The sequence below is a fragment of the Cajanus cajan genome, chromosome 8, assembly GCF_000230855.2.
Source record: "Cajanus cajan strain Asha chromosome 8, NIPB_CcT2T_4, whole genome shotgun sequence".
Classification (NCBI taxonomy): Eukaryota; Viridiplantae; Streptophyta; class Magnoliopsida; order Fabales; family Fabaceae; genus Cajanus; species Cajanus cajan.
This window is the reverse complement of record NC_138524.1, coordinates 18,049,996-18,077,895: the sequence shown is the minus strand read 5'-3', so window position 1 is coordinate 18,077,895 and position 27,900 is coordinate 18,049,996. Positions and strand designations below refer to the sequence as shown.

At 34.0% G+C, this 27,900-nt stretch overlaps 2 protein-coding genes and 1 long non-coding RNA gene across 4 annotated transcripts; 2 read left to right on the top strand and 1 right to left on the bottom strand.

Moving 5' to 3' along the window:
* Nucleotides 1-1,759: 1,759 nt before the first annotated feature.
* Nucleotides 1,760-6,450, top strand: LOC109804813 (G-type lectin S-receptor-like serine/threonine-protein kinase At4g27290). 2 transcript variants are annotated; one of them, XM_020366675.3, is made up of 8 exons: nucleotides 1,760-3,448; nucleotides 3,564-3,683; nucleotides 4,497-4,648; nucleotides 4,745-4,955; nucleotides 5,087-5,324; nucleotides 5,408-5,558; nucleotides 5,819-6,163; nucleotides 6,258-6,450. In XM_020366675.3, the coding sequence occupies exons 1-7, from the start codon at nucleotides 2,179-2,181 to the stop codon at nucleotides 6,122-6,124; spliced, it is 2,448 nt and encodes an 815-aa protein (XP_020222264.1). In that variant the 5' UTR covers nucleotides 1,760-2,178; the 3' UTR covers nucleotides 6,125-6,163; nucleotides 6,258-6,450. The 2 variants fall into 2 exon arrangements, with proteins under 2 accessions (XP_020222264.1, XP_020222263.1); XM_020366674.3 differs by having other exon boundaries at nucleotides 5,819-6,450.
* A 2,818-nt stretch (nucleotides 6,451-9,268) lies between these two features.
* LOC145950723 (uncharacterized) lies at nucleotides 9,269-14,705 on the bottom strand. The gene is made up of 2 exons (XR_014428596.1): nucleotides 14,329-14,705; nucleotides 9,269-10,085 (listed from the first exon to the last, which is right to left on the bottom strand). It is a non-coding gene; the product is annotated as an uncharacterized LOC145950723 (long non-coding RNA).
* Nucleotides 9,498-13,898, top strand: LOC109804988 (G-type lectin S-receptor-like serine/threonine-protein kinase At4g27290). Its single transcript, XM_020366915.3, has 8 exons — nucleotides 9,498-10,767; nucleotides 10,861-10,980; nucleotides 11,666-11,817; nucleotides 11,911-12,121; nucleotides 12,256-12,493; nucleotides 12,580-12,730; nucleotides 13,036-13,380; nucleotides 13,467-13,898. The coding sequence occupies exons 1-7, from the start codon at nucleotides 9,498-9,500 to the stop codon at nucleotides 13,339-13,341; spliced, it is 2,448 nt and encodes an 815-aa protein (XP_020222504.2). The 3' UTR covers nucleotides 13,342-13,380; nucleotides 13,467-13,898.
* Nucleotides 14,706-27,900: the final 13,195 nt, after the last annotated feature.

The window sequence follows — 27,900 nt, the reverse complement described above, 5'->3', positions numbered from 1 at the left end:
TTAGAATTTTAGAATTTTTTATTTTAAGTTTGCATTTTATCATGTTTTAAGAGTTACATCTAATTGTTCTAAATTTTCTTAACGGATATTTATAGATCGATCACCATTGCCGCTAGAAGATATAAACACCATTAGGGAGCAATGGGCTACATTTTTCATTGAAACATTGGCTAGCTACGAATCATGTTTATAGTTTTACTCATTTTGTAATTTAGGATGCATCATAATTTGTAAGTTACTTTGATTAAATATATGGTTGACATTTATCAACTCTTGTCATTTGTATGTAATTTGGTCTATTAAAAACATATGAATTGTCTGGTATTTTATTAATTTGCAGGTTTTGTTCAGGGATCCTCCTTAAATAAGTCAAATATTTAAAAAAAAATTAACCACTTTTAACATCGGTCATGCCATAACCGATGTTAAAAGTGGGACTTTTAAAATCGGTCAACGACCGATGTTAAAAGTCCCACTTTTTAAAATCGGCTCTTTTAAAATCGGTTCGAGAACTGATTTTAAAAGTAAAAAATAACCGATTTTAAAAGTTCTTAAAAATTATATATAATTATTAAAGATAAAATAAATAAAAAAACATAAAAGTGGGATACTAAACGAAGAAATTTCTTTTATTATTAATAAAGATGAAAAGATAAGGTTAGGTTTAGAAAACACAAAGCCAACCCCCAAAATAATAATATATAGCCACAGAAATTGACTTGTTTTAACTTATGTGTAAGCTGCTTCCCCATTTCCTGGAGTTTCTCTTTTATTTCCTATCATATTGAGCAAAAATTATTTCCTCGCAACTGCCAACAAATCTTTTTCTTTATTATTTCTCTGATATACTTGGTCAAAATTTAAAAGGGTAGTTGATTTTTCTTTATGTGAACACAATCAAAAGGGAAGAAATTAATAAAATATTGTTAGGGATGGTTCATGGTTGCTTGTTTAAAAAACAAGAAACTTCATGCATAGGCAAATATGCAGTAATTGGTTAAAAATATCGCTAGCGTGTGGTTCAGCGATAAGGGTTGATCCACGTTTAAACAAGGTTAGGGGTTTGAATCTTGCCTTGTGTATGCAGTCGTGTTAAATCTTGGGACCAGCTATCCCACCTTTTAAAGTGTCTCCAACATAGCGAGGAGATTAGTCACTGCTATCGGTGGTGGATACCCCAGGAACGAACCCAAAAAAAGTTTAGTCGTTTTTCAAATAATTTGATATGCAAGATAGCTAAAATAGAATGTTCCATCTTTGTCATCAAAGTCAAAGTCTATGTGCATCTTGTAAATAAGCAATGCTAGTTCTTCAAACGTTGAGGAACTTCATTTCTTTTAATTTTTTTTATTTCAAATTTTAGTGGCTTAATTTAAGCTCCATACCCATTAGGCTAAAATTTCCTGTCTCAATATTATTCAAAAATATTATTAATTATTTTTTAAAAGTCACAGAGTTTTTTTTTTTATTTTTTTATTTTATGGTTTACCAAAAGATATTTCTGGACCGACAAGTGAAAAATAAATTTCTTTCTAAATATAGAAATCAGTAAATGGTCATGAAAAGGAACCTAACACACTTAAAGAACCTATCTGTATGTCTGCTGTACATGTCGGACCTTATTAGTATGAATTCTTGTTTTATAGTGTAACTAATAAGATGAATAAATAATTCTTCCTCTTAACATTCATGTTTACTGACAAGTCTACAGAGGTCATTGTCATTGCTAATAGAATTTTCCACAAAAATTTTGTAAAGTCATTAAACATGATTGCACCGATGAAAACAAAAAAAAAAAGCCATCAAATGTGATTGTCATCAATGTCTCCAATTCCTCTCTTTATTCACAATAAATCTTTGCTTGCTTCAGCCAGTGGCCACAAAATCAATTAAATGTCAACAGGGCAACGCAAAATTCCACCCATTATTGATATTATACATATTTTCATGTTCTTTTCTCTGTGTGACAAAATTCTTATTCTAAAATAGTCATCCACTAACTCTATACGTATGAAACCAAACAAACAATTTTTGTCACACTTTGATTCTTTGATTCTTCAGAGCCATTTTTCCAAACATCTAACTTCAATATTGCAAGCTTACGCTCACATTCGTTGCTTGCATTACCTCTATTCATAGATATGGTCGAGCAATTGTAACCTGCATGAGAAAAGTTCTATGGATATTCTTTCTTCATTGATCATTGTAGCTTGTATACTTATCCCTTCTCTCAAAGTCTCCATAGCAGGTGATACCATAGTTCTGTCCCAGTCCATTAGTGATGGCATGACCTTGGTTTCCCAAGGTGGAAAATTTGAACTTGGTTTCTTCAGTCCTGGGAACTCCAACAATCGTTACCTTGGAATTTGGTACAAGAATATCCCACAGACAGTTGTTTGGGTTGCAAATGGAGCCATCAATGATTCTTCAGGCATCTTAATAGTGAACAACACAGGCAACCTTGTCCTCAGACAGCATGATAAGCTTGTTTGGTACACAACATCCGAAAAAAAAGCACAGAATCCAGTGGCACAGCTTCTGGATTCAGGGAACTTTGTGGTAAGAGAAAAGAGTGAAACAAACTCAGAAGACTATTTGTGGCAAAGCTTTGACTACCCTTCAGATACAATACTTCCAGGGATGAAGTTGGGATGGAACCTCAGAGCAGGTAGGGAATGGAGAATGACATCCTGGAAGAGTCCTAATGATCCATCACCTGGAGACTTCTATTGGGGTTTATTGCTCTATAATTATCCTGAGTTTTATCTGATGAAGGGAACAGAGAAGTTTGTGAGAGTTGGACCATGGAATGGCTTACATTTCAGTGGTATACCAGATCAAAAGCCAAACACCATTTATGCTTACAACTTCATATCCAACAAGGATGAGATGTACTACACTTATAGCATGGAGAATGATGCTGTGATCTCAAGAATGATAATGAATCAAACTTCTTCTATGTATTTTCGATACGTATGGATAGAGGATGCACAAAATTGGAAGTTGTACAAATCACTGCCAAAAGACAACTGTGACAATTATGGCATATGTGGAGCTTATGGAACTTGCGTAATTACAGGCTCCCAAATATGTCAATGCTTAGCAGGGTTCAGTCCCAAGTCACCAAAAGCATGGAACTCATCTGACTGGAGGGAAGGATGTGTACGGAATAAGCCATTAAACTGCACTGAGAAGCTCAAGGATGGATTTATGAAAGTTGAAGGTCTTAAAGTGCCAGATACTACGCATACTTGGGTAGATCAGACAATAGGTCTGAAAGAGTGCAGAGTCAAGTGCTTGAATAACTGTTCTTGTATGGCCTATACTAATTCAGACATAAGAGGTGAAGGTAGTGGTTGTGTCATGTGGTTTGGCGATCTAAATGACATTAGGCAGTTTGACAATGATGGGCAGGATCTGTATATTCGAATGGATGCTTCAGAATTAGGTATAGACAAGGATTTATAATTTCATTCAACTTTTCATCATACATGTGCAGACATACAAATTATCAGTATTCTTATTTGTTTGTATATTTGCTTTTATCAAATTCAACTACCAAGGAGAACAAGAAGGGAACAAAAAGGAGGTGATAATAATTGTTGCTACTACCATTGCTATAATTTTTGGGATGCTTTCTATTGGTTGTTATTGTATCTGCGCCGCTCGGCACAGCATAACAGGTAAGAATACATTTCTCAGGATCGATGGTGTATTGAATAGAAAATTCCTTAGAAACTAACCTGGCAATTACATATTCTTCCAAATGATTATACCCTTTAATTTGTTTAATCGTGTATTCACATTAAATACAAGAAGATGAAGAAATTATTGGAAAACAAGTGTTGTGTTGGTTCACACAATCAAGTTCATTCATGGTAAAAAAATAGGTTAACCAACTAAATTTCTTTAAGGATGCAAAACTTGGAGCATAGAAGAGTGTCTTAAAGTATTTTGTTACATACCATGATAGTTCTCAGTCATCCTCTACATGCTTGATGTGTCGTTCGGGTAGTTGGGCAGGGATAACCCATTTTTATGCTCTGCCCTAGACTCTTAGTTAGCTACGGCTTTCTGGTTTTATTGTATAACTATTGTAATTTCATTTTTCCTTGCAACAATTTATCTATCATTCCCTAAGTTAAGGTGTAAAAAATGTGTAAACTACAAGGGGGAATTTCGAATATTAATCTATTCAACCAGTTGATAAAAACTGCAAAGATGTAATGCTGCAAATACACACCTGCGTAATTAAGGTACTTCATGCCTCCGTGTAGATTTTGAAAAATAAAATAAAACAAAAGTAGGAGGTTAAAAATAAGAGAGTGTGAACATATTTTGGATAGTTATAATTACAAGGGTAACGTTTGAAAAAAATGGTGGTGAAAGAGAATAATTTGAGAGGCAATTTTAGGAACAAAATTGTATTAAAAAAAAAGAAAAAGAATATAGATTATGCCTTTAACTAAATTGAAGCTATTGTTCCATTTTATCAGAATCTTCTGATATTATACTTGGAGAATATAGGGGAGGTAGTGAGGATGATCTCGATCTCCCATTAGTTGATTTTTCAATAATAGTCACTGCCACAGAAAACTTCTCAATAAAGAACAAGATTGGAGAAGGAGGTTTTGGACCAGTATACAAGGTGATTCAATCATTTTTGTGTTTCTATGAAAGAGATCTCAGAAAGTGTCAATGTAATCAAGATTATCTCAATTTATTTATTTGTTTTATTATATAGGGAAGATTAGTAAGTGGACAAGAGATTGCTGTTAAGAGGCTTTCAAGAACATCTGGACAAGGAATGAGAGAGTTCAAGAATGAAGTAAAACTGATAGCAAAACTTCAGCACCGAAATCTCGTCAAGCTTCTTGCTTGTTGCGTTCAAGAACAAGATAGAATGCTGGTTTACGAGTACATGACTAACCGTAGCTTGGATTGGTTGATTTTTGGTATGAACATTACAAGATTGCTTATCGTGGACTACTTCTTTGATTTCAGTATCATCTATAGAGGTTATTAAACCTGAATTTTGAAATTTAGAATGAAAATGTTGAGAATAAATTTATTTCATATGAAACAGATGATACTAAAAGCAAACTGCTAGATTGGCCTAAGCGCTTCAACATTATTTGTGGAATTGCTCGAGGTCTTCTTTATCTTCATCAAGATTCTAGATTGAGAATAATTCATAGAGACCTAAAAGCAAGTAATGTTTTGCTTGATGCTCAGCTAAATCCAAAAATATCAGATTTTGGCATTGCTAAAATGTTTGGAGGAGATCAAACAGAAGGAAATACAAAGCGAGTAGTTGGAACTTAGTGAGTATTACCTCAATATCAATCTGTGTGAATGTTTGGTGACATTTTTAACATTTTTTTTTTGTTTTTATGATATGTTGCAGTGGCTATATGGCACCAGAATACGCAGCTGATGGTCATTTTTCTGTGAAATCGGATGTTTTTAGTTTTGGTATTTTGTTGCTAGAGATTATAAGTGGAAAAAGAAGTAGAGGATTTTATATTGAAAACCACTCTCCTAACCTTGTCACTCATGTAAGTATGTCTCAAAATTTTCAATTTCTTAACTAAATTTAATTCATCTGTAATCCTTACATTTAAGAATGAAAAAGTGCTGCATATTTTGCCCCTCACCAGGTTTTAAAAAAACATTCATTTTACAATTTTTAAGGACTACAACCAAATGAAATTTCAATACAGACACATGAAAAAAAAAATAGTATTTTCAGCAATCAAAAACATATATAAGCTTTTCCAATTTAGGCGTGACATTAATTTTTTTATTCATGATTCAGGCATGGAGTCTATGGAAACAGTGTAGAGCTTTAGAAATGGTTGACTCTAACATAGAGGACTCTTGTATTCTATCAGAGGTATTGCGTTGCATCCATATCAGTCTCTTATGTGTCCAGCAACATGCAGAGGATAGGCCTGCCATGCCTTCTGTGGTATTAATGTTGGGTAGTGAGAGTGAATTGGCAGAGCCAAAAGAACCTGGTTTCTATGTAAAGAATGATGACGGTGCCACAACTTCCATCTCAGGCCAAACTGATATAATCTCAACCAATGAAGTAACTATCACTTTATTAGAAGCCAGATGAAAATTGATTAAATTAAAACCAAATTACTACATTGGTCATGTGAGTACATAATACCCAAGAAACTTTCAATTATAGACCGAACAAACTGATATGTAACCTAACCAATAGTAGTTTTTCTTCTTTAATTGTTCAGGGAATGATATTGTACAAAAGAGGATACAGAGAGGATTGTTCTATAAGAAGTAGTAACAACAATGATGAAAAGTCGGCACGAAATGCCATGTTCTTATTCTTATCATTTCATTAGTTGCAACATCATTGTATCATTGAATTTTGAAAGAAAAAATAATGTATTGTTATTATTTTTCTCCTTCTATTTCTTTCTAGTCAGTTGTCCAAAGAGAATATTATTTATGTTTATTCTCTCAATATCTCAGTTCATGGGTTAAGGTTTGTTCCAACCATTAAGTCCGTGGTCCAACAAGTGTCAAAGCAGAAAATAAAGTGGTAACTCTAATTATGTCAACCCTGATAATGTCAACTGGTGATTCTGTGAACAAGGTTAAACAAAAGTTTTTAGAAGTATAAAGGTAGAAAATAAATAAATCCAGTTTTCAACAATTCAGAAATGTTGATCCAAAACCAATTAGGGAAACCCAAATTCCTGCACACAATTGAACAAAGCAAAATACAGAAAGACAAACTGTTGGTTCTTGCCTCCCTTAACTTTAAGATGAACATATAGCAATGCCCAAGCCTTTCCCTCTTTGCTTTCACACAAACCCTTGATCCCATTTTCTCTTGTTTCCCTCTAGCTGTTGCAGGTTAAATAATAAGAAAGCAACTCTCCATTTTTTCACACAAAATAGATTGGGGCCAGAACAGATTTTAGAGGCATCCTTCACAACAATTTTCACATGTATTATGAACTAGAGTGTCAAATTTGAAAACACACGTTAGCAATTCTTCCTGGTATTTGCTTTCAATAAATACCCTTGGATAATAAATTTCATGGCCTCACTAAATATATGAGGAGTTATAATTACATCGGTGTAACTTTTACTAAGTATTACACCACTCAATAACTTTATATTAAATGTAAATTTTGAAAATTCAACCATTAGATTGAAAGTTCATATCTCTTAGATCATATATATCAAATTTTATATTAATTTAAGATGATTTGATACTTTATTCTCATAACACAAAATTGATGTAATATATATATATATTTTAAAATATACTAAAATATGAATACTTTAATTACCTTCAAGTTGTTGTTCAATTTTAACAAAATTTGATATATATGATCTAAGAGATATGAACTTTCAATCTAACGGTTGAATTTTTAAAATTCACATTTAATATAAAGTTATTGAGCAGTGTAACACTTAGTAAAAGTTACACCTAGGGATGGCAATGGGGCCCCATGGGGGTGGGTAATAGTAAACCCGACCTCGCCCTGCTAAATGGAAATTGGCCTCATACTCACCCCATATCCGCGCGGATATCTATTAAGCGGGTATCCATGAATTTCTTGAATATTCACGGATATCCATGAATATTTATAAAAATTTTAAGAAATTAAAAAAATTATATTACAAATAATTTTAAGTTTATATTTTAATGTCATTGAAATATTAAAAATAAAAATTAAATGTAAATTTTGAACTTTTATTTAACGTTAATTTTGTTGAAATAATAATAAAAATTCAAGATAATCAATAACTTAAAATACATCAATCTCACAAGTAAGTTAAAGTCTCATCACAAAGCTACAATAATTCAATCTCATAATTCTAAATGAAAGTAAATAACTTAAAATACATAAATCTTATTGGTTCAATCAAAGCTAGAAAATTAATTAAATTAAATCCAACATAATTCTATAACATGCTTAACACATGTCGGTAACTTCATCAACCTCATTTTTGTAAGAAAATAATATGAGAGAGTGTAGTTTTAGGGTTATGTGGTACAAGGATAATTAGGATATTTAAGAAATAATATTAAACGGTTACCCGCGGGTATGGATATCATCATACCCACCCCAACCCCATTTATAAACAGGTAAAAAATTATCCGTCCCCATTATCCGCGGGTATCCAATTAGCTTATCTATTTATTATCCGTAGCGGGTTTTATCCACAGATACCCGCGGGTGTGTGTTTTTTTGCCATCCCTAGTTACATCGGTGTCATTTAAATCAAGACTTGTTCTTGAAATTAGTGAATCTCTCATTTTATATATATATATATATATATATATATATATATATATATATAATATGTATAAGATTTAATTTGATAGTATTATAAATGTTTAAATAATTGTAAAGTAATTGTTGAATTTATTTATATAAAAAAGACTTATTAAAATTATATTAATTATACAAATTATTTTTAAATTAATATTTGTATATGATATAATCGGAAGATATTAGAATACTTGGAAAAAAAATATTACATCAAATTATAAAAAATAATAATTGTAAAATATTTGCGAACTTATGCGTAAAAGAAGTCTCATCATAAATATTGACCATTCACTTTTTTCTCTTAAAGATATCTTGCTATTTAAAATAATTGATTCACATGTGACTTCACAAAATTACCCGTGTTTACTTGTAACAGTCTACAGAAGTCATTGACTACTAATTATATAAAATATCATTTTCCACAAAAACTTGGTCAAGTCATCAAACATGATTGTGAAAAAAAAAACATAAAAAATTATTGACATCAACGTCTCCTTCCTCTCTTTATTAAGAAATCATAAACACTCTGTATCCATTAAATATCTCCATTAAATACACACAAATTAATGAAAAATGTGTGTAATTATAGTTAGTTTCCATGATAAAATATTTTATACAAAAATACTTTTCTATCTTTTATTAATTATTATTATTATTATTATTATTATTATTATTATTATTATTATGAGATTCATGTAGTTTTTATAAAGGATCATAATCGACAAAAATAGGTATAGATAAATCCTTGCTTGTCTCAGCAAGTGGCCACAAAATCAATGAAATGTCAAAAGGGCAACAAAATATTCCACCCAATGTTAATATTATACACATTTTAATGTTCTTATCGATGGATAACATCATTTTTTTTCTTCTTCAAAATAACCATCTACGAACTTGGCTTCAAAGACCTAGCACAATGTATTTATGAAGAGCAGTTAAGATTAATATTTTGACAACGATGTAGAACATATTTATTGATATCCTTGCCTAGTTTTTCAACTCTACATGTGAAACCGTCCACAAAATAATTTTTTTTTTACACTTTGATTCAGTCATTTCCAAACATCTAATTCCAATATTGCGAGTGTACACACCTTCGTTGCTTGGATTACCTCTATTCATAATCATAGATACAGTCGAACAATTGTAAGTTTCTAACCTGCAAGAAAAAGTTCTATGGATATTCTTACTTTATTTATCATTGTAGCTTGTTTAGCTATCCCTTCTCTCAAAGTCTCCATAGCAGGTGATACCATAGTTCTGTCCCAGTCCATTAGTGATGGCATGACCTTGGTTTCCCACGGTGGAAAATTTGAACTTGGTTTCTTCAGTCCTTGGAACTCCAACAAACGTTACCTTGGAATTTGGTACAAGAATATCCCACAGACAGTTGTTTGGGTTGCAAACGGAGCCATCAATGATTCCTCAGGCATCTTAATGGTGAACACCACAGGCAACCTTGTCCTCAGACAGGATGACAGGGTTGTTTGGTACACAACATCTGAAAAACAAGCACAGAATCCAGTGGCGCAGCTTCTGGATTCAGGGAACCTTGTGGTTAGAGCAGAGAGTGAAACAAACTCAGAAGACTATTTGTGGCAAAGCTTTGACTACCCTTCAGATACAATACTGCCAGGGATGAAGTTGGGATGGGACCTCAAAACTGGTAGGGAACGGCGAATGACATCTTGGAAGAGTCCTAGTGATCCATCCCCTGGAGACTTTTATTGGGGTCTACTGCTCTATAACTATCCTGAGTTTTATCTGATGAACGGAAAAGAAAAGTTTGTGAGAGTTGGACCATGGAATGGCCTACATTTCAGTGGTATACCAGATCAAAAGCCAAACCCCATTTATGCTTTCAACTTCATATCCAACAAGGATGAGATATACTACACTTACAGCCTGAAGAATGATTCTGTGATCACAAGAATGGTAATGAATCAAACCTCTTTAATGTATAATCGATACGTATGGATGGAGGATGAACAAATTTGGAAGGTCTATAAATCGGGGCCAAAGGACAACTGTGACATTTATGGCATATGCGGAGCCTATGGTACTTGCGTGATTACAGGGTCCCAAATATGTCAATGCTTAGAAAAGTTCAGTCCCAAGTCACCACAAGCATGGAACTCAGCTGATTGGGGTGAAGGATGTGTACGAAATAGACCTTTAAACTGCACTGACCAGCTCAAGGATGGATTTATGAAAGTGGAAGGTGTTAAAGTGCCAGATACTACACATACTTGGGTAGATGCGACAATAGGTCTAGAAGAGTGCAGAGTCAAGTGCTTGAATAATTGTTCCTGTATGGCCTATACTAATTCAGACATAAGAGGTGCAGGTAGTGGTTGTGTCTTGTGGTTTGGTGATCTGATTGATATAAGAAAGTTTGACGGTATTGGACAGGATCTGTACATTCGAATGGATGCTTCAGAATTAGGTATAGACATCATACATGTATATACATACATACACACATTATTTGTAGTTTTATTAGTTTGTTGATTTGGTTTTGTCAAATTCAACTATGAAGGGGAGAAAGAAGGGCACAAGAAGGTGGTGATCATAATAGTTGCTGCCTCCATTGCTACAATTTTAGGGATGCTTTTTATTGGTTGTTATCGTATCTACACGACTTGGCACAACAAAACTGGTAAGCATACATTTCTCAACAAGGATGATGTTTTCTTCTATTTCTTAGTTGAATAGATAATTGCTAAGAAACTCACCAGTTAATTACATATTCGTACAAATATTATTACCCTTTAATTTATTTAATAGTGTATTCACCACCAAATTAAATATACGAAGATGAAGTAATTATTGGAAAATCAAATGTTGAGTTGGTTCACACAATCAAGTTCATTCAGGGTAAAAAAGTAGTTAACCAAACAAAATTTCTTTAAGGCTGCAAATTAAACATTGAGCATAGAAGAGTATCTAGTGTGCCATGCTATAATAGTTCTCAGATATAACATTTTTATGCTTGATGTGTCAGTTGGGGAGTTGGGATAAGTGAATCACCTAAAAGGCCTCTCAACCAATAAAAACAATTGTGTGTATATAAACTCACGTGCATCCTCTTGTTTAAACGATGTGGGACTTTGTTTGCATCCCAACATATAATAATGATTATAATTTCTTTTTCTTGCAATAATTTATCTATGTTGGTCAAAGTAAAATGTATGAACAATGTGTGAACTGCAAAGGCGAATTTTAAACATGAATCTATTCAAAGTAAAATGCAAAGATGTAATCCTGCAATTTTATTGAAATGACTAAACTATCATATACATTATGCGTTTAACTAAACTGAAGCTATTGTTTCATTTTATCAGAGTCTTCAGATAATATACGTGACGAAAATAGAGCAGGTAGTGAGGATGATCTCGATCTCCCATTAGTTGACCTTTCAACAATAATCACTGCCACTGATAACTTCTCAATAAAGAACAAGATTGGAAAAGGTGGTTTTGGACCGGTATACAAGGTGATTCAATTGATGTGTTTCTAGGAAAGAGATCTTAAAAATGTGTCAGGATTATAAAGATTACCTCAATTTATTTATTTGTTTGTTATATAGGGAAGATTAGTAAGTGGACAAGAGATAGCTGTTAAGAGGCTTTCAAGAACCTCAGGACAAGGAATGAAAGAGTTCAAGAATGAAGTAAAACTGATAGTTAAACTTCAGCACCGGAATCTTGTTAAGCTTATTGGTTGTTGCGTTCAAGAACAAGACAGAATGCTGGTTTATGAATATATGCCTAATCGTAGCTTGGATCGATTGATTTTTGGTATGAACCTTACAGGATTGCTTATTGTGTTTACTAGCGATTTCAGTATCACCTCTAGATGTTAAAAATCTGAATTTTGCGATTTAGAATGCAAATGGGTTGAATGAATTTACTTCATAATTCATATGAAACAGATGACACTAAAAGCAAACTGCTAGATTGGCCTAAGCGTTTCAACATTATCTGTGGAATTTCTCGAGGTCTTCTTTATCTTCATCAAGATTCTAGATTAAGGATAATTCATAGAGACCTCAAAGCAAGCAATGTTTTGCTTGATGACCAACTAAATCCAAAAATATCAGATTTTGGTATTGCTAGAATTTTTGGAGGAGATCAAACTGAAGGAAATACACAAAGAGTAGTTGGAACTTAGTGAGTATTTCCTCGACATCAATTTGTGTGAGAATTTTTTGTGACACCTTTTTTAACATGTTTTGTATTTTGATGTTATGCTGCAGTGGGTACATGGCACCAGAATATGCAGCTGATGGTCTTTTTTCAATCAAATCTGATGTTTTCAGTTTTGGTATTTTGTTGCTGGAGATTATCAGTGGAAAGAGAAATAGAGGTTTTTATGTTGAAAGCCACTGTCCTAACCTTGTCACTCATGTAAGTATGTCTCAAATTTTTCAATTGCTATAAATACGTTTCTGGTCTTCAGAGAACACAACCTTTTGGTTTCAATCCTTACCTAAATTTAATTAACTTTTTATCCTTACGTTTAATAAGGAAAACAAGATAGTGCTTTTTTTCTTCCCTCATCAGGTTTTAAAAAACATAATTTTTAAGGACTAAAAACAATTAAAATTTCAATAGAGACTAACATGAAAAAGTAATATTTTGAGGAATCAAAAAAACATATTTAAGCTTTTGTAATTGAGGTTTGACATCAACTATTTTATTCCATGTTTCAGGCATGGAGTCTGTGGAAAGAGGGCAGGGCTATAGAAATGTTTGACTCAAACATTGAGGGCTCTTGTGTTCTATCAGAGGTATTGCGTTGCATCCATGTCGGTCTCTTATGTATCCAGCAACATGCAGAGGATAGGCCTGCCATGCCTTCTGTGGTTCTAATGTTGGGGAGTGAGAGTGAATTGGCTGAGCCTAAAGAACCAGGTTTCTATGTAAAGAATGATCAAGGTGCAATAACTCCCTTCTCAAGTCGAAGTGATACAGTCTCAACCAATGAAATAACAATCACTTTATTAGAAGCCAGATGAAAATTTACAAAATTAAAACCAAATTACTACATTGGTCATGTAAGTTCATACCCAAGAAATTAAACTTTCATGTATACACAAACTGATATATGAAAAATGAGTTGTTTTCTTCTTTTATTGTTCAGGGAAAGATACTGTACAAAAAGGGGTACAGAGAAGACTGTGCAATAAGAAGTAGTCAGGGTTCTAACAACAGCAGAAGATTGTGCAAAGTAACCACAACACTACGGCAACATCATATTATTCCACCTTTTTTTTTTGTCAAAAAAACTAAAGGTAGTTTCAAGTTTTAATTATCCAATCTAATAAGTGTGGTCACAGAATTTTAAGAGAGGGAGTGAAACAATTAATAATAATTAGTTGTAGTGTTAAAAAATGTATTATGCTTTGTAAAAAAGAGAATGAAGGGATTTGGAGTGAAAAATTGTGAAAAAGAAGTTTGATCGATTATTATTATTATTATAGAATTATTTGTTTGCAATTTAGAATCATAAAGTAGTAGTAACAACAATTTTCAATGATAAGAAGACCCACGAAATGTCATGTTATTATTATCATTTCATTAGTTTCAACATAATTTTGTTTCGAGTTTTGAAAGAAAAAGAATGTATTATTATTTTTCTCTTCTATATATTTTCTTCCAGACAGTTGTCCAAAAAGAAAATTGTTTATGCTCATTCTCTCAATATGTCAGTTCATGGTTTAAGGTTAAACAAAAGCTTTGGAAGTAAAAAGGGAGAAAAATAAATAAATCCAGTTATCCACAATTCAGAATTGTTGGTCCAAAATCAATTAGGAAAATCCAAATTCCTGCACACAATTGAACAAAAATGAAAAACAAACAGAGAGAAAACAGCAAAAAGTGCATAAGCAACAAATGCATAGAACCAGAATAACATGAAAAACCAGAAAACACAATTATTCAGTATAGAAAAAAAATGCAGCAGAGAGAGAGAAAGTGAGAGAAGAGAACAACACAAAATTCACCTGGCTCAGTTAATGTGACCTACATCATAGTAGGCTAGTAGCTCCACTGTTAATCAAGATACATCTTTAAGATGAACACACATCAATAATTTTCTCCCTCTAGTTCTTCCTCTTGCTGTTGCAGGTTTATTTAATATAATCTAAGGAACTCTCAATTTTTTCTCTGCCTTGTCACACTCTGTTTTCTGGTTTTTCCAATTTCCAAAGATGAGAAATCATCCAACACAGTTTGTCTCTTTTATTGCTCAAAATTTATTAAAAAATATATATAATTTAGTGAGGTTGATATTGTATTTAATAACTTTATCATAATTTTATAATTTTTAATTAATAAAAATAAATATGTTAAGAAAAATATACTTAAAAAATAGAGGTGAATAAGAGATGGGTTGGGATGAGTTTAACCTTACTATTACTTGACTCAAAAGATTAAATAGGTTATTTATTTAAACTTGAATTTTGTCCAATCAAATCTCAAAATATATGCGAGAGAACCGAGTCAATTTAATATTTTAACTCAATATTAAAATATAAAATAAAATAGATATAAAAGTTAAATTAATGTATATTTTCTAATATATATGAATAATGTCTTTATAAGTATTAACTATTAAAAAATTATTATTAATATACAATTACATAATTATTTTAAAATTTTATACATTTTAAAATAATGAATGACAACTTAAAATATAACTCGAACTCATCCTAAAAATTATATTAAATCTAATTTTAAGATATGAATTTGTTCAAATTAAAATAAATAAATAAAAGTTTGATCTATAAACAGATTAATTTTTACTCAGGCTTATTAGAACTATGTTGCTAGCATTATTTTTCTAAGATAAAAGACAAAACAAAAAAGACTAATAGTCACTCATCTCCGTTAAATGTATTGCTTTGCAGAAAAGAAAAAACAATTGTTGTAAATAGCAATTGTCCCCTATTAAAACTAAAGCCTAGAGCATCAGAAAGCCCAAAACAAATTGGGCCCAAAAGCAGATTTGAGAGACATCTCTCCACCTAAAACAATAAAAGAAAGGAAGAGACTTGTGGAATTACGTTTCAACAAAATTGATCAAGGTTGGAACCTTGATGTAGGAAGAGATTTGTGAAGTTATCATCAGATTGTCTTTTGAAGCAATGTTCTCAATATAAACCTTTTTTAAATTCCACAACATCTCTAATGAAATGAAATATTAATACATTTGGTCCTTCCATGGTTTGCATGATTCTCAATTCATAGATCATTCATTTTAGTCAAATAGCTTCCTTGACACAATATGCAAGAGTAATTTATTGTCTTTCTCTCAATATATAAGACTTATATATATATATATATATATAGAGGAAGCATATCAAGTGAGAGAGAATTTATTATGAGAGATGAGAGGGTTAAAATATAACCCTTAGATTATATATATAATACTCTCTTCTAAATGTTGAATGCATTAATATCTTCTTTAAAATAGTTTTATTTAATTAAGGTTTTTTTTTTATAAAACATAACAAATGCTTAAAATTAATTGGATAAAAAATGTCTCTTTAGGATTGGAGAATATAAATAGTAAAATAGACACATATATCTTTTTCTTTCAAATATTATTTAATTAGAAGAAATAATCAAATGAAAAGAGAGAAAGTTAATTTATGAGATGTTAAAGATAATTTGAAAAACTAATTTAAATTATTTACAAGTTTAGTGATCTTAATTAAATTAATTAATGTTCTTAAAGGGTGTAATTTAATTGAAAGAGTTTTTTGTTAGGGACAAAAATAGTACTTGGCTAGAATTGCAAGTAGAGTTATCACATGTTATAAGTTTGTTTGTCTTTTTGGGTGCAATAAAGGGCTAAACGCCCATACTAAAAACCTCGAAAGAAAGACAAAACAAAAAATATTTACTAACAAAGTTATCTGAATCCCAACTAGGGGATATTATTTATGACTTGGACACCCTCTAATAACCTCAAACATTTTCTGGTTAACTCATTGACTACTTGATTATTCTCTCGAACATGTCTACAACTCACAAGAGAAATCTCCTACACCATGCTAACTACTTTATTGCGAAGGGAGTAGCAAGTATGATTCATATTACACCCTTTATTCAAGAACTGAACCACAATGGTTGAATCTGACTCCACATAATGTCCTTAAGAATACTTTTATCCTTTGCAAGCTTAAACCCATAATAGATACTCTATAGATCATCTTGCATTACTTAAACACACCTAAATCTTACAAGAAAAAATCATAATAAAGGCATCATTGTGATCTCTAATGATTCCTCCACAAGTTACCCCTTGTCCAGCCACGACATCTCCATCACAATTGATTTTAATAGCACCCTCAGGAGGAAACAACATACAAAAATGTAGGGTTAGCAAGTTTAGTTGTGGAAGGGGGTCCCACAACTAAGAAGGAAGAGAAAACAAAAGTGATTCTCACAGTTCTAGCTCGCACCTGAGTGACTACTACATCAACATTAGGACTAACACTATTAAAAACAACATTATTTTGTATGTGCCAAATAATGTCCATAGTAACAACAAACATGATATACTTTTCTTTAGCTAAATTTATCTTACAGCTAACTCAACTAATCTATTGTAAAAAAATTCATTGAAAAGTCTCCCATTAACAACTTTTTTTTCCCAAATTTCCTTTGCCATCATGCAATCCCTAAGAGTGTGGATCATTGTTTCTAACTTAGTATGACAGATGAGACACATTACATCATCCATCACTCTTCTACACACACACATGTCATTTGTTAAAAGACTATTGTGGGAAAGTATGCACACACTCCAAACCTCTCCACTTTCATAAAACTTGGAACACCTTCTAGTAAGAATTGTCATTTGCAGTTATACCTATTTTGAAGAGAAAAATTTTCATCAAAAGCATTAGTCCAAACCAACACATTATTTTCAACACCAAGATATAGGAGAGGGGGACTTAGAATAGCATCACAAACATTATTAGGCAACAAATGTTTAATACTAATTAAATCCCATTCTCCTTGCTAATCAACATATTCAACCACTCTTTTATTGATTTCCTCAACAAGAACAAATTGAAGAGCTCTTGATATTATCTTAGGGATAGATGGAACAAGAGAGCATACCAAAATTTTGTTTCTCGCCCATCACTAATCCTTTAAGCTAAACCTTGTTGGAATATGTCCTAGACACTACATACTTCTTTCCATATATTAGATGAATTTGACTTCTTAGCAATAATAGGTAGCAATCCATTACCATAGTTGTACTTAGACTTGAAAATTTGAACCCATAATCTATTTTCTTGTTGATAGAGTTGCCAACAAATTTTCACCATAAAAAATGAATTCATAACTCTAAAGCTCCTCAATCCTAGGCCACCATCTAGCTTTGGAGAAAAAAGATGGCTAAGAAATTGCATGCACATGACTATGAAGCTCATCACTATCCTATAAAAACCCTCTACTCTTTTTGTCAAGCTCATCGATCACACACTTGACGGGAAAGGTAGGCATATTACATGGTGTAAGAAGGCAAAGCTGCAAATACCAATTTAGTTAAGGTAACTCTTCCAACAAATGACAAGTTTTGGAATTTCCAACTACTTAGTTTGCTATTGACTTTCTTCATAACTATATTATACATGTGTTTATTAAATCTTTATGAATATCAGAACCCCTAAATATTTAACAAGGTTCTCTATTCACTTAAAGCCAAGGGAATTGTGAATTTCATCACATCACGAACTAGCTAAGAAACATTCTTGGAAGATAATATTCTTGTTTTTATCATAACTCACCTACTATCTCAAACTCTTATAGAAAAACTTAAGGTAGGTTCAAATAAGACTAACAAAAGAGCTTGGAAGACCAATATCATGAAGTGTATTTTTCACAAAACTCCAATTTAATCTATCATAGGATTTCTCAAGATCTATCTTAATTGCCATCCAACCAATTCTACCTTTTTGTTTCTCATAGAATGGATAACACCCTAAATAATAATGATATTATCATTACTATGCCTATTTGAAATAATACTGCATTGGTTCAGACTAACAACATTATCCATGACAAACGGTGGGATATATAGTACCTTAGTAAGGACTTTGTTAGATGCATTACAAAGACTTATTGATCTCATGTACTTCTAGAAAGCTACATTATCCACTTTTAGAATTAAAGTGATGAAAGTATCATAATTGTTACAATCTTACTAGGATTCTCCTCACACTCATGAATAAGAGCACATAAAGTAAGACAAACCGTACCCTATTGAGATTAGTATAGTATGGGTTGGAACCCATCCGACCCTAGAGCCTTGAGTCCTTTGTTCATCTTATAGCTTCAAATATCTCTACATTAGTAATAGGTTTGCCCAATTCACACAAATGTTCATTCTCCAATATGAGAAAATAACTTGTGAGCTCAAAGGGAATATAAAGATTAGAAATATATATATAAGGATTAGGGTCATGAAAAAGAACCTTATAATAATGCATGACATGTTCATCGAACTCATGATTATCATGTATCCACCTTTATGTATCATCTCAAAACATTTCAACTTTATTTTTGCGTCTTTGGATAATAATAGTGCAATGGAAAAAATGTGTATTTTCATCACCAAGACACAATCCCTTGTACTAAGACTTTTGGAACAATAAGAGTTCCTCCCAAGAGCTTCTCATATTCAGTTCATAAATCTCACTAGAAAAAAAAAATTAACGACCAATAGTATCAGTCGCTAAATATGGAAAAATTTGTCATTAAACTCCTTAGCCACATAAATAGAGATCTACTTAAAGTTATCAAAAATCTCTAGTCGCAAAGACAACTTGCGACCAATTATTATTTCGTCACCGTGTAGCAACCAATACTTTCTTTGACAAAAATAATTCCAACGTTGAGATTTTGGTCATTTCAATTTATAGAGATCAAAATAGATATTTGTACCTGTCTGAATGACACACTAAGTCTTCTGGTAGTCAACGGGCCGAACGAGAGCTCCGATCCGATGTGAGAGTAGAGGGGTTGGTACCTGCAAAAGGCACTCCAACGCTCAAGTCAGCACAAGCTCGAATATCTAGGATAATTAATGAACAGTGACGTTACCTTTTGACCTGAGCTATTTATACTGACATTTATGGGCCCTGGACCCCATGGGCCCTGCAACGTATTTACCGTATTAGGTAATACACCTTAATCATCTGATTAACCCCTAATCATGGATTAAGAGCAATGAGTGATGATAGTTCGGTCCTGGTGGCCGATTGCCGTTTGGCCACCAAGTACTGCCATTCGGCAGCTGACCAGAGGTGGCCGAACGCCCCTACCCGTACACTGCCCCCCAGCCTTGAAGGAAGGTGAGGCTTTCTTCAAGGGTAAAACGAGGACGGTTTCCAGGGTAAGGTGAACGGTTACGTAATTGTAACCGTTAGATCTCGGAGATCGAACGGTTATATCTTCTTTTAAAACTTGAATTTTCCCGCCTCTTTTTGAGCTTATAAATAGGTTGAGTGGTAGGGCCATTTGCACGTATTGCTCTCATCCGAATTGTGGTAGCCGAAGGTTTGAGAAGCCGATCGGAAGAACGATTGTGGTTTTGTGAAGAAATTGGTAAGTTTTTATCGTCATGTCTAATACTTCATCGAGCTCTTCGGCCAGCAGCTCTCGGTCGTCTGCGTCCGAGGGGTCTTCGTCCAGTGCCTCGAGTCTTTCTAGCACGGTTTGGTCCCCTACTGATGCTGAAAGGCCGGATGAAAGTGCTTCTTCATCAGGAGAGACTTCTACTAGTGGGAGCGAAGAGGTCCAACAAAAGACAAAGCGTGTATCGAATCGGCAGCGGTACGGTCCATCCGAAGTGCCGGGTTATGAGTGGGTAAACGGGGAGGTAACCTCCTATTACTCGCGTTACCGAGACACGGGCATGATTACCAACTTGTTGGATTACACCAAATGCTTAAATTTTGGCGCCACCGAGGAGCCCTATCCGATTGGGGTTCGGTCATGCCGGAATAATGTCTTTTCGAACCCGGATACGGTTTGTCTTGATCAAAGTGGTGCGAAGATGGAATCGTTTTACATGTACGACTGCCTCATTCGGGATCTCAAAGTCAAGCTGCCGTTTGATGAATTTACTATGGGGGTGTTGAAGGTGCTGAATGTTGCCCCTACCCAATTGCACCCGAACAGCTCGGCGCAATTGCAAGGTTTCAAACATTTGTGTAAGTGTGTCAACATTAAGCCTTCTCCGCTCCTCTTTCTATATTTCTACTCGTCCCGGCCTTCTATACTGGCGAAGTGGCATTCCTTAAGCCGAATAGGCGATCGACTACTATTGGATAGCTTCACTTCGTCGTACAAAAATTTCCAGGCTGGATTTTTCCGAGTGACTATCAGGCCTAATGGACGACGCTTCTTCTTTGACAAGGACGAGAAGCCCTTGTTTCCTCTGTACTGGACTCGAGCCCCTCGGCCGTACGACGTAGTGCCAAAGAAAATGCTGACGACCGAAGAGCGGGAGGATTTGAAGTTGTTACTTCGTCTTCCTCGGCGCTTGGCGACCAGGTCTTTAATTAACTTGGTTGAGTCTTCGTGTTGGTGGAATGACCTGATAGGTATGTTATTTGTCCTACTACACTCGTAAACTTAATTCCTATTGATTTTTACTCAACCCTTTTTGCAGGAATCATGGTTACCAGTGGTGCCGATGAGCTGGACATACGCCACCTACTTGCTGCTCGGGTGAAGCAAGTTCGGCAATCCGGGGGGATAGGCACGTCGGCTGATGGAACTAGGTGAGGAGATTGATGATTCCTTCACTTGCTCCATGCTTAGGACCGTGAATGCTATTGAGGTTAAGACTCCAATGACTCTTTGAAGCTCCTTGAAGTGTTCTTCAATGGAGAAGAAGCCTTGAAGTGGCTCGGTTACTCCTTAGCTTGAGGTAGAAGCTTAAGGAACCAAGGTAAGGTTGAAGCACCTTTGGAGAGAACTTAGGAGAGAAAGTTCTCTTCGGTTTTTGTGACTCTTGATTTAGAGAGAAAATTCAGATTTCATTTCTCAAATTGATCAAAAGTGTTTTACAATCAAAGAATTACAAGTTTATAGGAGTAGGAAACTTAGAGAGCAAGCTAGTCTTGACCATGGTTCACTAGGAACCATGGTTGAGTCTAGATAAACCGTCCAAGGTCAAGAGGCTTGGAGAGCAAGCTTCTCACTTGGCTTGCTTGGTAAGCTAGCCAAGGAGAAGCTTGTGCTTCAAGCTTCCAAGCTTAAGAAACTCCATGAATTTCGTCCAAGTGTGAACACAAGTGTTCACACAAGTGTGAACACAAGTGTTCACACAAGTGTGAACACAAGTGTGAACACACTTCTAAGGTGGGTGGCTTCTTGGAATTAATTTACTCCTTTTGATTTGAAAATGGTTAATTTGGTTTAGTTAGGTTCATTCAATGGGAATGGAACCTAGCTAAATCAAATCTATGAAAAATTAGGAGTAAAATGAGTCCAATATGAAAAATTTAGCCTAGGACCACCTTTGGCTAAATTGCTAGGAGCACTCTCTAGCTTACTAAGGACACTCTCTAATTTGCTAATGCCACTCCTACTAGAAAACTAAGAAAAGAATGTATTTCTAGGTTAGGTTAAATGGAATCAAAGTGTCCAAGTAACCTACCCTAGAATCAATATACAATAGCTACTAAAAAGGGAAATACAGTGCCTTACAAATACAAAGGCAAAAATAACCTATACAAAAGAAACTATGTACAAAACATATGAAAAGGTCTTGAAGATCATCCCATTCCTCTTGGTTCTTTTATGATATCACCTCTTGGATTCCTTGGCCTTGGCCATAGTCTATCATCCCCTCCCTCTTGAAAAGGATTTGACCTCAAATCTCGAGGGTCCTCATGATTATTGGCCATACCTACAAATATATAATGAAATTCATCAGAAGTGATATTTTCAACAAATAAATGTGAAAGGAATATCCTAGAAGGAATCCTTTCATGAAACCTAAAGAAATCTATGATACTAGACCTACTAATATAATGAATAGGATCTTCTCCTAAACATAGACTAGGTATATTTCTAAATCCTAAAAATGTGCTAAAGCTAAAACTATAGCACACTAAAGACTTAATCCTAAAAACTAAAATATCTTGCCTAAAGTACCCTATGTGGTAAGCTAGGCTTTTCCTAAAAAATAAGGAAAATACTACTAAGAAATTCCCTAAACAATTTTGGATTATATTATTTGTTGGATAGTTATGAAAAGAATTTGTCACAAGGAACCTTGAAGGTTCAGATGTTATATCCAACAAATAATATATTCCATAAATTGGGTGCATTATTGACACAACTAAGGTAGGAAGACTATCTACCTTGGGCACCACCAAGGAAGTAGCATGAGAAGTAGAACTAAAATAAGTCCACTTCTCCTTCACAAAATCTTGAAGTTGAGATTCTTTTTCTTTAAAAATAATGGATTTGTGAATCTCTTCTTCAAGACTAGTGGCAGCGTGAGGGTAAGAGTTAAGGTCTTTATGAATAAAGAGAATAGTTTTCATAGGTTCTTTATTGACAAAGTAATTCTCTTTAGACATAACTCCCTTAGAGGATATTTCTTCCTCTTTACTCTTCCCTACTTTCTCACTTTTTCTTTTTATTTTCATTTGTGTTTGATCCTCAGCCACTTGTTGAGGTGAGAGAGGATAAAACACAAATTTCTTTTCCTTATGAGTGAAGGTAATTTCATTAGTAAGACCATCATGTACTGTTTTCTTTTCAAATTGCCATGGTCTTCCTAACAAAATATGACAAGCTTCCATTGGTACTATATCACATAAAACTTGGTCCTCATACTTCCCAATGGAAAACTTGACCTTCACTTGTTGGTTAACTACTATGTCACCATCCTTATTAAGCCATTGCAAATGATAAGGTTGAGGATGTGACATAGTAATTAGATTCAACTTTTTAACCAACCTAGTGCTACAACAGTTGCACCATGAACCACTATCAACAATGAGAGAACAAGCATTATTTAAAACATTACATCTTGTATGAAAGATGTTCTCTCGTTGTGATAGGGTACCACTAGGTTGATTATGAAGGATTCTCCTAAGCATTAGGAGCTCTCCTTCATAAGGATAAATTGGCTCCACTTTGGACCTCTGAAGCTTTGTTTCAACCTCACTCTCACTAGAAGAGGAGGTAGTAGTCTCTTCTTGACTACTATAAGTGTCATGCCCCCTTAAGATCATAACTTTCTTTGTAGGACATTGAGAAGCAATGTGACCTCTCCCTAGACACTTGAAACATTTAATATCACTAGTCTTTGTGCTAGTGTGTGGAGTGATGAGATCTCTATCCTTATCTTTATTTTTCTCTTTCCTTTTAGCCAATTCTTTGGAAGGTTCTGAAATAATTTTCTTTTCAAAAGGTTTTTCTTCCTCCAAGTAGTCTTTCCTAAGAGATCTAGAGTGGGAGCTTTCTCTTTTAGAAGATTTTCTCAACATTTGTTGTTCTACCCTTACACAAAGTTGGACCAAGTCATTTAGGTCCCTGTAGGGTAGTAGCTCCACTTGGTCTCTAATCTCTAAATTAAGACCACTTAAGAATCTGGCTACTATAGTGGCTTCCTCTTCTCTTATGCATGCCCTCATCATTAAAAGCTCCATTTGTTGTCTATAGAGTTCTACAGACATATCTCTTTGTTGAAGCCTTTGGAGCTTATTCATAAGCTCCCTACCATAGTAAGAGGGAATGTGTCTCCTCCTCAATGCACTCCTAAGATCATTCCAATATTGGATAGGTGGATCATTGTGGAGACGTCTTTCTCTTTCCAAAGAGGTCCACCAATACATTGCATGCCCTTGAAAGCTAAGGGTTGCAAGAGGGACTTTTCTTTCTTCACTTACCCTATGGCAAGCAAAGAGTTGTTCTACCTTCATCTCCCAATCAAGGTAGGCCTCCACATCATCCTTCCCAAAAAATTGAGGGAGATCCACCTTGGATTCCCTAGTTTTAATAGTTCTTCTTGGGGGAGGTTGATAATGGTTACCTACATTAAGGCTTTCATTAGGAGATGTGTATTGTGAATGTGAACTCCTACTCTTTTTCCTATGTTTTCTCATATCTTCTTTCAATTTTTCTTCCTCTTGCTTTAAAATTCTCAACTCTTCCTCAAGATAAGCAAGATGTCCTTCTCTTTCAATTCTTTCCTTCTCTCTTTCAATGGATTCTTGCTTTTTCCATAGTTTAAGTGATTTGAGCTCTTTAGTGATATAAGAAAGACTTTTTGGAGAGCCATCACTTTCACTATTGGAGGAATTTTGAGACATTTTAATTCAAGAGATATTTTTCACACAAAAATAGTTTTTATGAAAATAAGGTTTTGGAGTGCTTTAGACTTGGCACTTAGAGGTCTAAGAGTACAAATTGAACTTTGGAGGGAGGTGAGCTACTAAAGAGCCACTTAATAACCAAGCCTCTTCAAGTAAAAATCTCTAAACCCCCTTATACTTTTGTCTTACACAAAACAATTTTCACAAAGAACTTTTCTTAAAGGAAAAATAACAAGCAAGTGCCTATGTGTACAATTTATAAGATGCTTGAAAACATAAAGAGCAAGAAAACTTAAATTGCTTGAAAACTTAAATGACTGAAAACATAAATTGCTTAAAACATAAATTGCTTGAAAACTTAAACTAGACGTTGAAAGCAATTAAACCTAAGTGAGAGCTTGAAAGGCACCAAAGACCTTCAAGGACCACTCTCACAAGTACTACACGTGAATTACTATAAGAGTTCTTAAGAAGAGATGGAGATACACCAAAGGCACTCCAAGACACTCCTTAATAAAGGCCTTGTACAAAAATTTAGAAAGCAAAAAATTACAAGTCAAAATGAAATTCAAATTTGTTTCAAATGAAATGTAAATTCACACTCCAAATGAAATGTAAATTTAATCTCAAATGAAATTAGTGGCTGCACTTAATTTCAAGGAAAACAAATAGCCACTAATTTAGAACAAATTTAGAGACGGATTTTGTAAGGAAAAACTAGTTTTAGCAACCAAAATTTCCGTCACTAAATTTAGTTCTAAATTTTCACAAAAATTTTCACAATTAGCTTCACTCCTTCTTGCTCCAATTCAGCCACCAACTGCAGCCTCACAAGGTGTTTCATTCCTCTTTTTAGAAGTAACCTTGAGGTTAGTCACTTCTAGGTGTTTCCAAGAGCCTTGCCACCAAGAGAGAACAAACTCCCTAAGCAACCACCAAAGCCTTCAAGTAGATATCCCTTGCCTTGGCCTCCTACACCTTTTAAGAAGCACTCAACCACCTTCAAGACTAGAATATTAGTGCTAAAACTGAAAATGAACAATTTAGAATGGCTACACCAAGTGGTAGAAGAAAATGGGACAAGACTAGAAAGAGTTCCACAAATTGACAAGCAAAAATTAAGGCAAATTTGGAAGCTAGTACACACAAGAGTAACCTAGGAAAGGCACTAGAATGGATTACAAAATTAAAATCTAAGATTATGAACAAAAACAAGACACAAATAGGTGGCTGAACCAACTAAAAATGTAAGCAAGAATTCATCAAAACCGAGAGCAATTTTAAGCAAAATTTTCACTCCTTTTGGCTTTTTCTTTTGCTTTTTCTTTCTTTTCTTTTTAGTAAAATATTTTTCTCTTATTTTTCATTCAATGTTCAGGAGTTTTGAATGCCTTTTGATCACTTAGGAGTCTCGGTTTTAAGGTAGAAAAACTGCAGCAAAAAATTTGACACAAAACAAGAGGTGTTCACATGCAATTTTCAATTAGTGCTACACAATTTTGTACTATTTTTTTGTCAAATTTTTAAGCACTCTTTCTCTTGTTTTTCTAATGCATTTAAGACACTCACACCTCTGTTTTGGTTCTGTTTTAATGTTCAAAAAATTTCAATAAGTCTCAGCCACACAACATACTCAAGGAAAACCTAAGAGGAATTAGTGTTTATGAATTTTTTTGACAAAACTTTTAACAAGACATATTAGAAACCTAACTCTAGGAAATTTGCTAGGACTAATAGCAAATTAAGAACTCAATGATGTAAAACAAAAGCATATATGGAGAGGTACAGATTCAATAAGAAAATTCCACAAAAATTTCGGACTCAATCAACACAACACAAAAACTAGGTTAAAACAAGCTAGTCTAGGAATCAATGACATTCAAAGGACTACACATGACTCTAGACAAAACATATGATTCAAAAACACAAACATACACTAAACAAAATCAATGTCCAATCACGGACTCATGTATAGGAATAGAGAAGACTCAAACAAAAATCAAAACGCACAAGTATAGGAACCTAGGCGCACCACAAATTGATTCAAGAATAAGGAACAAGCAAAACTATGAATCAATTACTTCATATGTGACATAAGGATCCATCAACATATTTATTAAAACTAGATCCATGCAGCAACACAAAGAGACATGTAAAAGGAGGAAGATACAACACGGATTCAAGAACAAAAAGTTAGAAACAAAAACCTCAAGAGCACTAGGCTCTAGATACCAAAAATGATGGAACTAGGTGAGGAGATTGATGATTCCTTCACTTGCTCCATGCTTAGGATCGTGAATGCTATTGAGGTTAAGACTCCAATGACTCTTTGAAGCTCCTTGAAGTGTTCTTCAATGGAGAAGAAGCCTTGAAGTGGCTCGGTTACTCCTTAGCTTGAGGTAGAAGCTTAAGGAACCAAGGTAAGGTTGAAGCACCTTTGGAGAGAACTTAGGAGAGAAAGTTCTCTTCGGTTTTTGTGACTCTTGATTTAGAGAGAAAATTCAGATTTCATTTCTCAAATTGGTCAAAAGTGTTTTACAATCAAAGAATTATAAGTTTATAGGAGTAGGAAACTTAGAGAGCAAGCTAGTCTTAACCATGGTTCACTAGGAACCATGGTTGAGTCTAGATAAACCGTCCAAGGTCAAGAGGCTTGGAGAGCAAGCTTCTCACTTGGCTTGCTTGGTAAGCTAGCCAAGGAGAAGCTTGTGCTTCAAGCTTCCAAGCTTAAGAAACTCCATGAATTTCGTCCAAGTGTGAACACAAGTGTTCACACAAGTGTGAACACAAGTGTGAACACACTTCTAAGGTGGGTGGCTTCTTGGAATTAATTTACTCCTTTTGATTTGAAAATGGTTAATTTGGTTTAGTTAGGTTCATTCAATGGGAATGGAACCTAGCTAAATCAAATCTATGAAAAATTAGGAGTAAAATGAGTCCAATATGAAAAATTTAGCCTAGGACCACCTTTGGCTAAATTGCTAGGAGCACTCTCTAGCTTACTAAGGACACTCTCTAATTTGCTAATGCCACTCCTACTAGAAAACTAAGAAAAGAATTTATTTCTAGGTTAGGTTAAATGGAATCAAAGTGTCCAAGTAACCTACCCTAGAATCAATATACAATAGCTACTAAAAAGGGAAATACAGTGCCTTACAAATACAAAGGCAAAAATAACCTATACAAAAGAAACTATGTACAAAACATATGAAA